Source organism: Empidonax traillii, unplaced genomic scaffold (genome assembly GCF_003031625.1).
Source record: "Empidonax traillii isolate 1590-97213 ecotype Southwest subspecies unplaced genomic scaffold, ASM303162v1 scaffold35:size4298261, whole genome shotgun sequence".
Taxonomy (NCBI): Eukaryota; Metazoa; Chordata; class Aves; order Passeriformes; family Tyrannidae; genus Empidonax; species Empidonax traillii.
The window spans coordinates 2,747,533-2,760,665 of record NW_020955228.1 but is presented as its reverse complement, the minus strand read 5'-3'; the positions used below and the strand labels follow the sequence as shown (position 1 = coordinate 2,760,665).

Genomic DNA, 13,133 nt, shown 5'->3' with positions numbered 1-13,133 from the left:
TTAGGGTATTCGATGTGATCAACATTCATGCAGCAAATCTACTAAATTAAGAAACTAAAATAAAGGTTTTATTCATGGTGTTTTACCTAACTTTCTGTATAATGTAACATTTTAGAAACATAGCCTTACAAAAAATGTAGGTCTTATAAATTCATATAGAAAAATATTAATTTCATAATCTGTCAACAAACCATATTTCACATACTCCTAACTGCTTTGCGTTGCATATATCTTAATGGATGTGAAAGAATGCTCGGCGGGCAGATGCTGATCTATCACTTTAAAAGTGGTATGCTGTACAACAGATGATGTGACCTTGTTCGTCGTTTCTTTCAGCTATACAGGTGGGAAACAAAAATGTTCACTGAGCCTCCAAATTCTGCACAGACAGAACTGTGAACTCTTAAAATCCATAAACAACCAGTAAAGTGAAGATGTGTGAAGAAGTCCTCAGTATTTCTCTCCAGCTTGACCTAGGTCTAGGCAGTCCCATTAGACAGTTTTGGAGGATGACCATGCTTCTCCTGCTCAAAGATCACTCATGATCCTTTCTTTTCAATGTAGAATGAGTTAAACACACTTTTTCTCTTCCCTCTTCCTTCCTTACCTTGCCAAGACCATTGATTGTGTGGCTATGTAGTAAACCACAATGAGAAACCAATCCAGGCTACAAAACAACTCTTTTTTTTCTTGGGAATAACTGATCCTGGATCACTTCCTGAATCCGTTTTTTTCTGTGGCCACACAAATAAGCATACCTACCACAACTGAGCATTCAATTAGATGAGTGAGAACAATGGCAGGTAGTCACTAGAGCTGCTTATTCTGCCAATGAAAAAGTCATTTCTCAAAATGTAACCTCCCCTTGTGGAGGAACTGTGCAGTTCCCTGGCTCACAATCTCCCGCCTGCTCTCCTATGCTAGAGGTGACTTTGTCCTGTCTTCTCCCGCCGCTAAGACGAACACTCAGCAGTGAGTCTTGACACCACATCATTTGGTAATTGTGATTCAAGTGACACAGCCATCTGACGAGTAAAATCACTCAGGAGGTAAAGTGTGTTTGCAACAAGGCAGGGAACCATGAGCATCTTTCACACTACTTGTATTGTCACATATAAAGAACCCTGCTAATAATGGCACTTTAAAAGGACTTTTGTTGCTGTTATCTGGACACTGCAACAGCAATTCTCTAAATTGAAATGTGAGGATTGACAGAGATAAGAATTAGGAAAGCAACTGATTTGCCGAGCAGAATATAGCAATGAAGCATCTGGAGACAAAAAAAATTTACATTATAGACTCTGAGCTACATGAATTCGGTCTTTTCAAAAACACAATTTCCCAAATGTGGCCCCCTTCTCCCTCAGGACCTGGACCATATGGAAATGGCACACAGGAGGACACATATCAAATGCTGAAATCATATGGGGAGGACATTTCTTTAATTGAGCTCCTTCAGATTTCAACTTGATTTGAAATTACAAAATATTTTTGTTCCCAGAGCAATTTCCTATACTTCCTATAAGGAAGGCTTTACAGGTTAAGCTTAGGAGTTTGCTTCAAGTAAAGCCAAGCTTTCATAAGGCAATGCAGGATGCTTCCATTGTGTAAGCTTCCAGCAAGTACAATGACTTCAGGATTACAGACAGAAAAATAATAAAAGCAGAGTTGGTTAAATATTTCCTGTGAGACTGGAATACAAACTTCTAAGTTTGGAGGCTTTCCAAACTCACTTAGAGTGATGGCAGACTTCTATTCATGTGTAAAAACACATGAAAAATTTGTCATACACTTAGTGACAATCAAAGCAACTTCTAGATGCTGTTGGGATTTACAGTATGAAAGGATGAGTCAGGTGAGAACTTAGTCTCCCCACCATTATCCAGCATAATCCAAAGGCTAATTATCAACACTGTTATAAAACACCGAATTTTCACTCTATGGAGAGAATGCAATCCTCTGGTTAGCCTTTCCTAAGGTCACTCAAAGTAACATATACATTTACCTATTTAAAATTCACTAGACTCCAGTGAAAGTGTAACTGTGCCATCTTGGTTTAATAAACTAATCATAGCAAAAATTATGATAACTCTAAAATGATAGTGAAATACTGTGTTTTGTCAATGGAAATAAATTTGATGGCTTTTTCTAGAGATGCATATTCTAAGTGAACACTGAGGATAAAACATGTACTTAAAATGAGAAAAAGTTTTCACCTCTAATTTAAAAAAGCCATTCTGAAGAATCTTTATAAGCTTTGTAAACCTTTCAAGATTTATTCCCAGAAAGCTAATTTAGCTGTTGAAGTGCTAGCGGTCAAAAAGTCAGACCTGTGCTTTGACTACACAGGCCAACAAAACAGTATTTTTAAAGACAAATTCTCAGACAAAATAATTTGGCAGCCAATATTAACATCTGATTCCTGAAAAAAAAAAAAAAAAGGCATGATAGTTCTAATCTTCAAGCACAGTGTCTGTTTGAACAGATAGGATTTTTTTATGTATGCATAGGTTAAAGTTTTTATCACCTTAAGGTACTGCAAATTTATACTAAAAATACTCTGCAGATCTGTTTTCTTCAGTTAACCTGAATCTGCAGAAAGTAGTAACTAATCCCACAACACACTGTCTAGGTGTTGTCATTATTTATATGCTTAAAACCTGAAGACTTAGCACAAAATAATAGACTTTCCTGAACATGTGCAAGTCTAAGTACACAAATAAGAGCAGGACCATGGCACTTTAATGCTTTGATTATCAGTTTTAATTGTAAATGGTGTAAATTACTTCTAAGAGGAAAAAAAAATCCCCATAGTAAGTAGCTGAAGGTATTTACAGATTTTAATTACTAGCAAGTGAACAAGATGATGTTTTCTCATCTAATGCATGCACAGAGCATTTTATTCATTATTTGGTAGTCTTGTATATTAAATCCTCAGTGGCAGAACACATTTGGAATCCAAATTTTTCACTCAAGCTAGAAAATTTTTGGGATTTTATCTAGAAATACCTAGGTAAGGATGTCAGGCTTAAATTATCATGAGAAAAAACAGAGAGAGTCTGTACAGCAACGACTTTTACATTTCATAAGGGCAAAACTAAGATTTATGTCAGACTGAAGCTATTTTGGAGTTCTGTAAGGAGATTCAAGAGGTCAAAATCTGAGCTGAACATCTGAGTCATGCTTTGCATTGAAAGTTGAAAAAAAGCAGGTAGTGCTGTGGGGAAGAATCCTTCGTTTACACACTTCATTATGGCTGAGCTTGTAGATTTTATTTTTTCCCTTTTAATATCTTGAAGAGCTTCAGTACTCTGTCATATATAGACAGATAGACATAGATAACATAATGATTAATCCTGAAAGTTATTGGGCCATACTCAGTTAATTCACCAAATATTTATCTAATCCAGCCTGTGATGTACTTCTTTTTTAATCATGGAAAAGCCATCACAAGTCATCACAAGGAACAAATGCATATTATTCCTTCAGTCAGAGATCCAAAAAAGATCCATGCATTCAGCTTTTATGGAACTAATACACCTGTCAAAACAGACCTACACATGAAGAAGAGGTTTTAGCCTTCTGGTATTTCATTTACTACTTTTTTCTTTTAGACTGAAAGTTCTCTTAAATCTTTTAACCAAAAAAACTGAAAAAAATACGTTTTAAAGTAACATACATAAGTATTCCTCAAAATATTTATCTGTTCACAGAATCCAATGCTGGTGCAGAGACAGTTACTGAACTGCAACATAATTTTTCACTGCATTTTACTTTTAAAACAGTAGTGAAAATAGCATTTTGGAACGTTTTTGATACTTAGCCTTTACTAATATGCGGAAATTATTTGTAAAAATGCAGAGCAGAGCAGAACAAAGAAATAGGGGGAGTCAACTTCGCAGTGAGGAAAAATAAGCTATTTCTCATAAGGAACAGACAAATGCCTATCAAAGGAATTCAGAATCAAGATGACAGAAAAGTGATCCAAAAGTAGGAACTTGCAGAATTTAGCACACAACTCCTTTCTCTTCCCACTCAGTTTATTAAGAAATATTACTTTCTGTTGACTACAGCAACAGGCAGCTCTTAGAAGGTACTAAAGACCTGAAAAAATAAGTAATGTTGAAGAGCAGAAGGAAGTTTGGATGGAGATTTCTAAAACATTATTTATCAGATTTGTATTTTAATTCAGTAATTACCAATAGATAAAATAGTTGATTTCATCTAAGTGTGTGTAAGTAAACTAGACACATTCTGAACTTGTTCTGTTCAGCAGCAGGCACATGTTGATATGCTTTTGAAAACCAAGGACAGTGAAAAGTAATTCCATGAACAATTTCAGGGGTTTTGGTGTTTTGTTTTTTAATAGAATTCATTTCATTTAACCATTCCAATATTGCTTTTAATTTCAAGGTGAAAAGTAAAGCACAAAATCTGAAAGATCTGGGTGATGGGAGAGGCAAAGGGGAGAAGCAATGAGATCTCTCTGGACTTATTCTGCTTCTCAGGTTACAAAAAGAAAACCTATGAAATATTTATAATTCACCCTTCCCCATAGATGCTGTTTTTCTTCGAAAAATCTGAGTAATGAATACTGTATTAAACCAACATGTGATTTAAACGAAGCAACCTCCTGTTCAGATGAGTAGCATCCTTTGCAAGGGTCGGAATCCTTGGAAACTGAGCTGGTACGCACACAACAGAAACAATCTCTAACTACACCACCACGTTAACAGAAGATATATTTCAAAGTACTGGACAGTTAGAGACAGACAACTGCAAAATACACCTGTGAGTATATTAATTCACCACTGGGTAATACTTAGTATTTAAAAAAAAAAAAAAAAAGTCTCTCAAAACCGTAAGTTAACTATTCCTAACAAAAGTAGTTCTGCAGAGAAGGACCTGAGAGTCTTGGCAGTTGACAAGCTGACTATGAGCTGGCAACACGCCCTTGCAGCCAGGAGGGCCAATGATATCCTGGAGTGCGCAGAGTGTGGCAAGGTGGAAGGAGGTGATCCTCCCCCTCGGCCCTAGTGAGGCCACATCTGGAGTACTATGTCCAGTTCTGGGCTCCCCAGTACAGGAAAGGTAAGGAGCCACTGGAGAGGGTCCAGCAGAGGCCACAAAGATGATTAAGAGACTGGAGCATCAATCTTATGAGAAGAGACTGAGGGAGCTGGGCCTGTTTTGGTGGGAACTCATTAATGCATATAAATATCTCACAGGCGGCTGCCAAGAGGATGGTGCCAGGCTCTTCTCAGTGGTGCCCAGTGACAGGATGAGGAGCAATGGCCATGAACTAAAAATCAAGAAGTTCAGTATCAAAGTGAGGAAGGAATTTCTTTACGTTGAGGGTGGCAGTGCAAGGGAACAGGCTGCCCAGGGATGTCACGGAGTCTCCCTCTCTGGAGACATTAAAAACCCACCTGGATACAGTCCTGTGTCACCTGCTCTAGGTGACCCTGCCTTGGCAGGGGGCTTGGACAACATGATCTCCAGAAGCCTCTTCTAACCCTAACAATTCTATAATTCTGTGAAATAAATATTTTCTTTTTCTGTCCAATGCTTCCTGTGCACAGCAATCAGTTCAGAATTTGCAAAGGCAACAGAATGTAAACATTTCCTTAATGATCTTACAATTTATAACAAACAAAGCAAACATCAGCACCTTTCCCTGCTGGGATTCAGCATTAACTTTATAGCTGTACAGATTAGCAAGAACCTGGTCCCTGAGGGTTCAGAGAGCTGGGATCGATCTAAGAGGTTACTGTGTTGTTGAAAGTAGATGTTGCTAGGCTGGAGACCCCTTCATTGCATCATACAATGTAAGGAAATATGTGCATTGGTGCTGCAAATAAAATCTATCCAAAGAGGTTCCTCAAATAGTGTTTGAATAAGGTGATTAATCTTTTGCTTGTTCCGCATCAGGTCTTTCAATGAGCTTTCCAAAAATTCAGGTATGAAGGGAAAGCAATTCTAAAGAATATGTATTTTTCTTCACTTAGCACATCACATTCTAAAAACACAGAAATCTGACATAGCGCACACAATCTTTGAACCTTCTACAACATTTCAGAATTTTTCATCAACAGAACAAGCCAGCCATGAAGTGGACAGGCCTATACCATTCATCTACAGAGTAATATTGCTTTACAAGTTTGCCTCTTGCTTTTTCTTATTTTTTTTCCTTAAAGTATACTTATCTTCCATGTAAACAGCATGTATGAATGTACATACACAAGTTATATTGATATGTGGAATAGATAAATGGAAAAAAATGTACATTTACAATTCTGTTGTACCTTACAATCAGGACCCAAAATGTCAACATTTACAATACATATTTTAATTTAATATAATATATTAAAATGAAAATGTTCATTTCTTCGGTACAAGACACATAGATTGGTATTCAAATGAAGTAGCATTCCTGGTTTTACACAACAGAAAAAGAGTGGGTTTAAATACTGTTTGTATACTGTATGTGCCTAAAGTTTGCTGCTTAGAAATTATTTTAAACTGCCCTAACCACTGGCTGTAACTGAACATAGCAACCTATTCCTTGAAGAAGCTCAAGATTCTCAGGACTAAAAAAGAAAAAGCACAAAACCCTCAACTCAGACAGCACTAGAGGCATCTCAATTAGGCTTGTGCCATTTAAACCACGTGCCATTAATGCAAGAACTGCCTTCCACAGGCTCACCACCACAGGAAAAGGCTGCTCATGTCTCTGCCAATCCATTAATTTTTCTTTTGCAATACTAGGGATACTTCCTCAACTACTGGAGCGTCTTACAAGTGAAGCATGTACATCCTGATATATATTTTAAACATAAGTAAGAAGCTGAATCATAGGAATCACAGAGTCACAAAATAGCTTGGGTTGGAAGGGACAGTCCTTCCATCTCTTCATCTCATAAGGTTAACCTTCATAAAAAGCAAACTACAGGAGAAAGAAAATGAAGCAATAAAAATTGCAATGGGACAGACGTATTAGCCATGTAGGAAAAAATGCATATGCTTGAATAGGACTGAAAAAGGGGAACTCAGTTACTATGGATGCAGTAAGAAAACTTCGCAACTTTTATCTCCTAAAAAATTCCAATCAAGTGTTAACTGCTCACAGACATAGAAGGTCTCTCCTATCACTGAGTTCCCTATCAGTCTTTACAGTGACCACACTGGAACCAGAAACTTGAATGACTGCCAGAAGGTGATAGAACACTTCACAAAACACATCTCAGACTGCCTCAATTAGGAGACAGAAGAGATGTCACCTGGAGACAGTCATTCTCCTTTAGTCCACAGCATTTACGTTAAGCAGGATGCAAGACTTAAGTCCAAATAAATTCTGCCTCTTTTCCCTTTCACTGAGGGAAAGGAAAATAAGAATCCCATGGCTGACACTGGAATACTGCATTTCTGCACATGCCACAGAGGTGTTTTGAAATGGTTGCTGAAGCAACTTGTGGTTTTCAGAGGCAAACTCTAACAATAGGGGACACTAAGGACTAGATTTAAAAATACTTAGGCACCTAACTCCTACTAAAAGCCATGTTTCTGAAGTGTCTAAATACCTTTACAAGTAATCTGATCGTATTGAATATTTCTCCTCTCTTGCATTAGATATAGTCTGCAGAAACAGATAGTAAATATGCATTCATGTTTGCTGTCTTCTCTCTTCACAGTAATAAGAGCACCGGAAAATTTATTTTCTTTTTGTAAGAGCGAATTTCATTTTGGGCTATTTCTACAGACTACATCTAACAGAAGAAAAGAAACATTAGAAAGATACCCAATCAACTGGAGTGTCTTGGTATTTGAACTGCATGTTAGGAAAGTACAGGATTTATTTCATATTAGGCACCACTGCAATAGAGATAAAGGCATGATTTTCTGCTGAAGCCCTGTCGTGTTTTGTATGGATAATTCACTGAATGCACCAAATTGCACTGTAAGAAAAAGAGGCCGAGTCTGAAATCCAGCTTCGCTAGACTCTATTTCATGTAAAAGCAGTTATTGCCAGTTTCCAATACTACAATCAAAAATTCTCAAAAAGATCCTCACTAAAACAAATTTCTATGAGATAGGGCATCTACATATAAATACAGCTTACAAAGCATTGCAGTGTTTTCCCTGATGCTTTTATAGGCTGTTTGCACAAAACCAAAGCAGGCTTAAAATAAGCCACCTGTAAAGGGTTATTTTACCAACAGTACTAGAAATAGACACTTCAAGTGTGGGTGAACAAAGTGTGAACCATATGGAATGTTGCACAGATTTGAACTGGGGACTCTCTTTCCCCAAAAGAACTGAAGTCAAGGCATGTTCCATATGCATCTTGGAAGTTTAAACACTGTGTACAGCTACTGACAGTTCCCTTTTTATCAGATGAACCTGCACTTAATTAATTTGCAGGCATTGGATAAAGCAGGTTAAGAGATCATTGTTAATTACATATATTTAAAGGATGAAGCTCTGCAGAGAATGCCCATTATGGGCAAATATGACTTTGAAGCAAAAAAGAAAAATAACAGAATACCATTCACAGGTTTTTTTTAAAAGAAGCAATTGTGCAAAGGCAGAAAATAACGACTAATTACAAATATTGGTAACTAAAATGTTATAAAATGCCTATTCACGTCCAATCATGACTAAACAGTTTATTAATAAAAACTACAAAAATGTTTTAAATGCACTGTAGGATAATACTGGTTTTACAATTCAACTGTGATAAGTTATCCCCAAAATAGCCTTTTATGCCTGTATAGCCATTGTCCTGTTTTATCATATCATATCATATCATATCATACAAAGTGCAGTTGACGTATCAGTCACTGGACTAATTCATTTCATCGACACAAAGAATTATATACTTTTTAATACAGCACCACGTTCTGCAGGAGTAAGGTATAAATACAAACAAACTGACCTGGTGTTGTGGAGCTCATTGTTCTTAATGGAATGGTATCTTGTAGACAGTGTAAAGTAAACTGTGGCAAAAGTCGTTCAGATTTTTGAGATTTTTCCAGAAGCGAGGTAAATCTGAGTAAAGAAGAAAAAACACCTTTGACTATACATTGACAACATAATATTTTTAATATATTATAATTATGCCAAACACATTTTAACAGAACTATATTTAAAATCTCTCACCCTGAAGGTTCATTCTATCATCTACATTTGCTGCAAATCCAAGAGCTGATGAACACTAAAAAGAAGAATAACATTTAGAAATCCTCAAGCTTCAGAGGAATCCAGATTCAAATAGAAATTTGCATTGCAGCCCATCAATAGTCACACAGGAATACCAGAAAGTAAAGGATGAACTGGTCCTTTCCCTTTCCTCTATGATCAGGACACCATACAAAATAGAAAACTTGAGAAAGAAATATCTGGATTATATCCTTATGGTTTAATTCACAGTTTTACTCTTACTGTAGATGTCTGCAGTCACTATCGAAACATGAATGTGCAGAAATAGATCTGCATTCAAAAGCCTTTCTGGAATAGCTACTACTTTCCTAAGCTCCCATGTTTAAACAGCTCATGAATAGAACTTGTTGAAATAATTAGCATAGTTGAATGGATGTCCCACGACTAGCTAATGAAATCTCTGACACCACAAAGATAGTTGCTAATAGTGTGGGCTGCTTGAGAGCAGGGCAAGAAAGGTTCTGCAATTTGGCTGAATCCTTTCGCAGTCCTGTGACTTTCTCAGTTCAATGCAGAAGTAGGGGTAAAAATGTTCCCCTAATACTCCCATCTGCTGAAAGTTAAAAGCTGCAGAGAAGAGGCTTTCAGGGAACTAAAATAAATTTTCATTCAAGCATGATATAAACAGAATCATGAGAGAGAAAGAAGGTTGTAGTGCATTACGACTGCGACTATCCTATTCAGCCACTGTTCCTAAAGCATCTAAGTAGTCAAAGATATTCTTAGTGCTGAATATTTTAGCAGTTTTTGTCACTTTTTTTAAGGCACCAACTGCACATTTAGTTTCAAGCTGAGCTCAGCCAAATTCCAGATAGTAAATTACATTTTAACCAAGTATAATCACTGAAGTTTAGCATCATTATCATTCAAGAAAGGAAAACCACACATCTAGACAAGTAACTTCTGCTTTTACGCCCCATAAAGCAAGCTGGACATACACTGCTCAAATAGGGATGATATTTGGACACATCTAGCACTCCAGCAGACAGCACCTGTAAAATCAATATTCATACTTCATGAAAATCCTAATTACTTTGCCTTGCTTACCTGATGTGTCAAAATTTATCAAATACCAGATGGAACTGCTATTAAACTGAACAGACTCTACAGTTAACCTAATCCAAAACCTGTATTTGGCCACATCCTTACTTTGACTGAGACAGTTCCAAGATTCATCAGTATAAGGACAACCAACATGCAATTGAGGAGTTTTAAGATTCTACTTGATTTTAGAGCTCATTATTATCTTAGCAGCTACAAAGATTGTGAAGAAACACTTTCCAGTGAATCCAATATCCATTCATTCAGTATCTAGCCCCAGATCGGACTCTGCACTATGTCTCAAAGTAGAGAATGGATATTAATGCTTTACTATGGACTTTACAAGAGTGAATTTTCAGTATGAAGTTAAAATAAACATAATATTTAGGCATTAGGAAAACTGTGGGTATTAGAATTTGACAATATTCTAATATTCTAAATTCACTTACAATAACAATAGCTAAAACTATAATTATGTGTAAGTTCATTTTGTGTGGCCCCTCCCACCCCAATGGATATTTGAACCTAATATGACCAGAGGACATGTAGTCAGTTCAGACTGCACTCTCAGATGGCTAAGCTTTCTCCTCACAAACAAATCTTCACCTTTTTTCACCAATAACAGTAACTGCAAGTAATTTGGATGGCTGTGTGTGAGAGTAGATATGACCGACATGCTCCTGTCAGTGCAAATACTGAAATTCCACACTCAAAACAGTGGTCCCATCAGTCCTGTATTGGGTTATGGATACCAGCTTTGCTGAAACTCTGTAGAAAGAAGATGCTTCATAGCTCTTCCCTGCTCTTCTAAAGCAAGGAACACTTACCCTTGAAGAATAATTAGGTTAGGGAAGATTTAAACAAGCTGGATATACAAAAGTTTATGTGACCTGATGGGATGGATGCTTCCCTGAGTGCTGAGGGACCTGAACAGTATCACTCCAAGGCCACTTTCAAAATACCTTTGAAAGGTCATGACTATGAGAGGTTCAAACAGACTACAAGAAAGCAGACATCACTCCTGTCTTCAAGAAGGATAGGAAGGAGAAGACAGAGAACTAAAGGCCAGACCACATCACCCCAATTTCTTGGAAGGTGATGAAGAAAATAATCCTGGAAACAATTTGCAAGCATGTGAAGTACAGGAAGGTGACGGGAAATAGGTAGCACATATTTAAGAAGAAAAATCATGCTTGGCCAACGTGATAGCCTTCTACAAAGTAGCTAGAACATGGACAAGCTGAGAATGTTGTTTATCTTGACTTTAGCAAAGCTTTCAGCACCGTTCCTCAGAACATCCCCAAAAACTCTGAAACAGAGATAGGAAAGTGGACAGCAGGGTCGGCTGATAATTGGCTGCACTGCCAGGCTTTTAAGAGTTTCGATCTGCAGGCCAAAGTCCAGCTGGAGGCCAGTCATTTTAATGGAGCCCCCAGGGGTCAGTATAGATTTCATTAAGGATCTGCCTCATGGTGCAGAGCGTAACCTCAGCAGTTCCACAGACAGTTCAAAACTGGAAGGAGTGGTTGACAGAGCAGATGGTTGTGCTGTCATTCAGAGGGACTTCAATGGGCTAGAGAAAATGTATCTACTGAATGTATGTACCAAGGTTGGGGGAAGGGGGTGGGTGGCAGGAAAAAAAGTGAGAAACAGAAGGAACACCAAGGTCAGAGGAAAAAGAGGTGCTCCATTGCAGAGCAGCTATGTAAAAAGAAGTGAAGGAGACAGAGCAAGACTCTTCTCAGTGATCCCTAGTGACAGAAAAGCAGTCAATGTGTACAAACTGAAATATGGGTAATTCCATTTAAACATTACAAGGCACTTTTTCACTGTTATTGAGGTCAAACATCTCAGGAACAGGCTGCCCAGCGAGTTTGTTGAGTTTCAATCCTTGCATATTGTACACAATCTTGGGCAACCAGCTGTAGTTGACCCAGCCTTGAGGAAGGGTATGGACTAGGTATCTCCAGGGGTCTGGAGCTACTCTGTGATTACATAATGTGGAACTTCAGGATCTTTCCTTTTCAAGATCATCATAGACAGCATCAGCACTGAATATTCACTGTTGTTAAACCTACTAAGAATAATTCCTGTATAAGAAAGCATTCTGCTGGGATCTCCATAAAAAGATTTCCATTAAGGAATTTTGTAAAATCAACTGCACTAGCAGTCTTATATTTAATAAGTGGAGGTTAGCATTGATACTCTATTTCCATACTTGTGAATGCAAAGCTTTCACTAAGCTGAATGTTGTTGTTCAGGTTCAATTTTAACAACTCCTTGCAAATATGATATAAGGCTCATACTGTCAAAGCTCACATTAAGAACCATGAAAAATTCCACATCACCATATACAGAATTATATTCACAACAACACTGGCATTCTCATTCAAATACACTTCTACTGATAAGCTGACATACTTAATTTCTTTCCTTTGACTGAAGGAATGTCATACTGCAAAATTAGACACTATAAATGGCAGTACCACATATTTTTTAATGCTAGCCCTGAACCAAAGGGAAAAAAGCACAGCACTGGCCACTGAACATTAAAATTCATGTGAGGTACTAAGCTCATTGGGTGGTGCATTTGTACTCCACCTCCATCCACAAAAAACATCAAACAATTCCTAATCAGACAAACCCTGAAGATGTTAAGGTACAGCAAGTGTATTTAGTATAGACTAACTGCACTTCCTAAGGCACTACATTTTAACTGAATAATAATTCATCCTTTATTCATTATCTACTCAGAATATTAGGCAATATACAGCAAACTAACTTCTATCTTCAGATATATCACTGGAGGTGGTGCTACACATCAGTGACTTGTATTTCCTCACCCAGGAACCTTCCCCTTTTTCTTCAAAGGA

At 37.4% G+C, this 13,133-nt stretch overlaps 1 protein-coding gene across 1 annotated transcript in view; it reads right to left on the bottom strand.

Moving 5' to 3' along the window:
* HDAC9 (histone deacetylase 9) overlaps positions 1 to 13,133 on the bottom strand; it is a 461,802-nt gene that overhangs the window by 415,195 nt on the left and 33,474 nt on the right. Inside the window, exon 2 of the mRNA XM_027877926.1 lies at positions 8,936 to 9,048. Within this exon, the coding sequence (XP_027733727.1) occupies positions 8,936 to 8,954 (19 nt within the window). The 5' untranslated portion in view covers positions 8,955 to 9,048. The remainder of the gene's footprint in view (positions 1 to 8,935; positions 9,049 to 13,133) is intronic.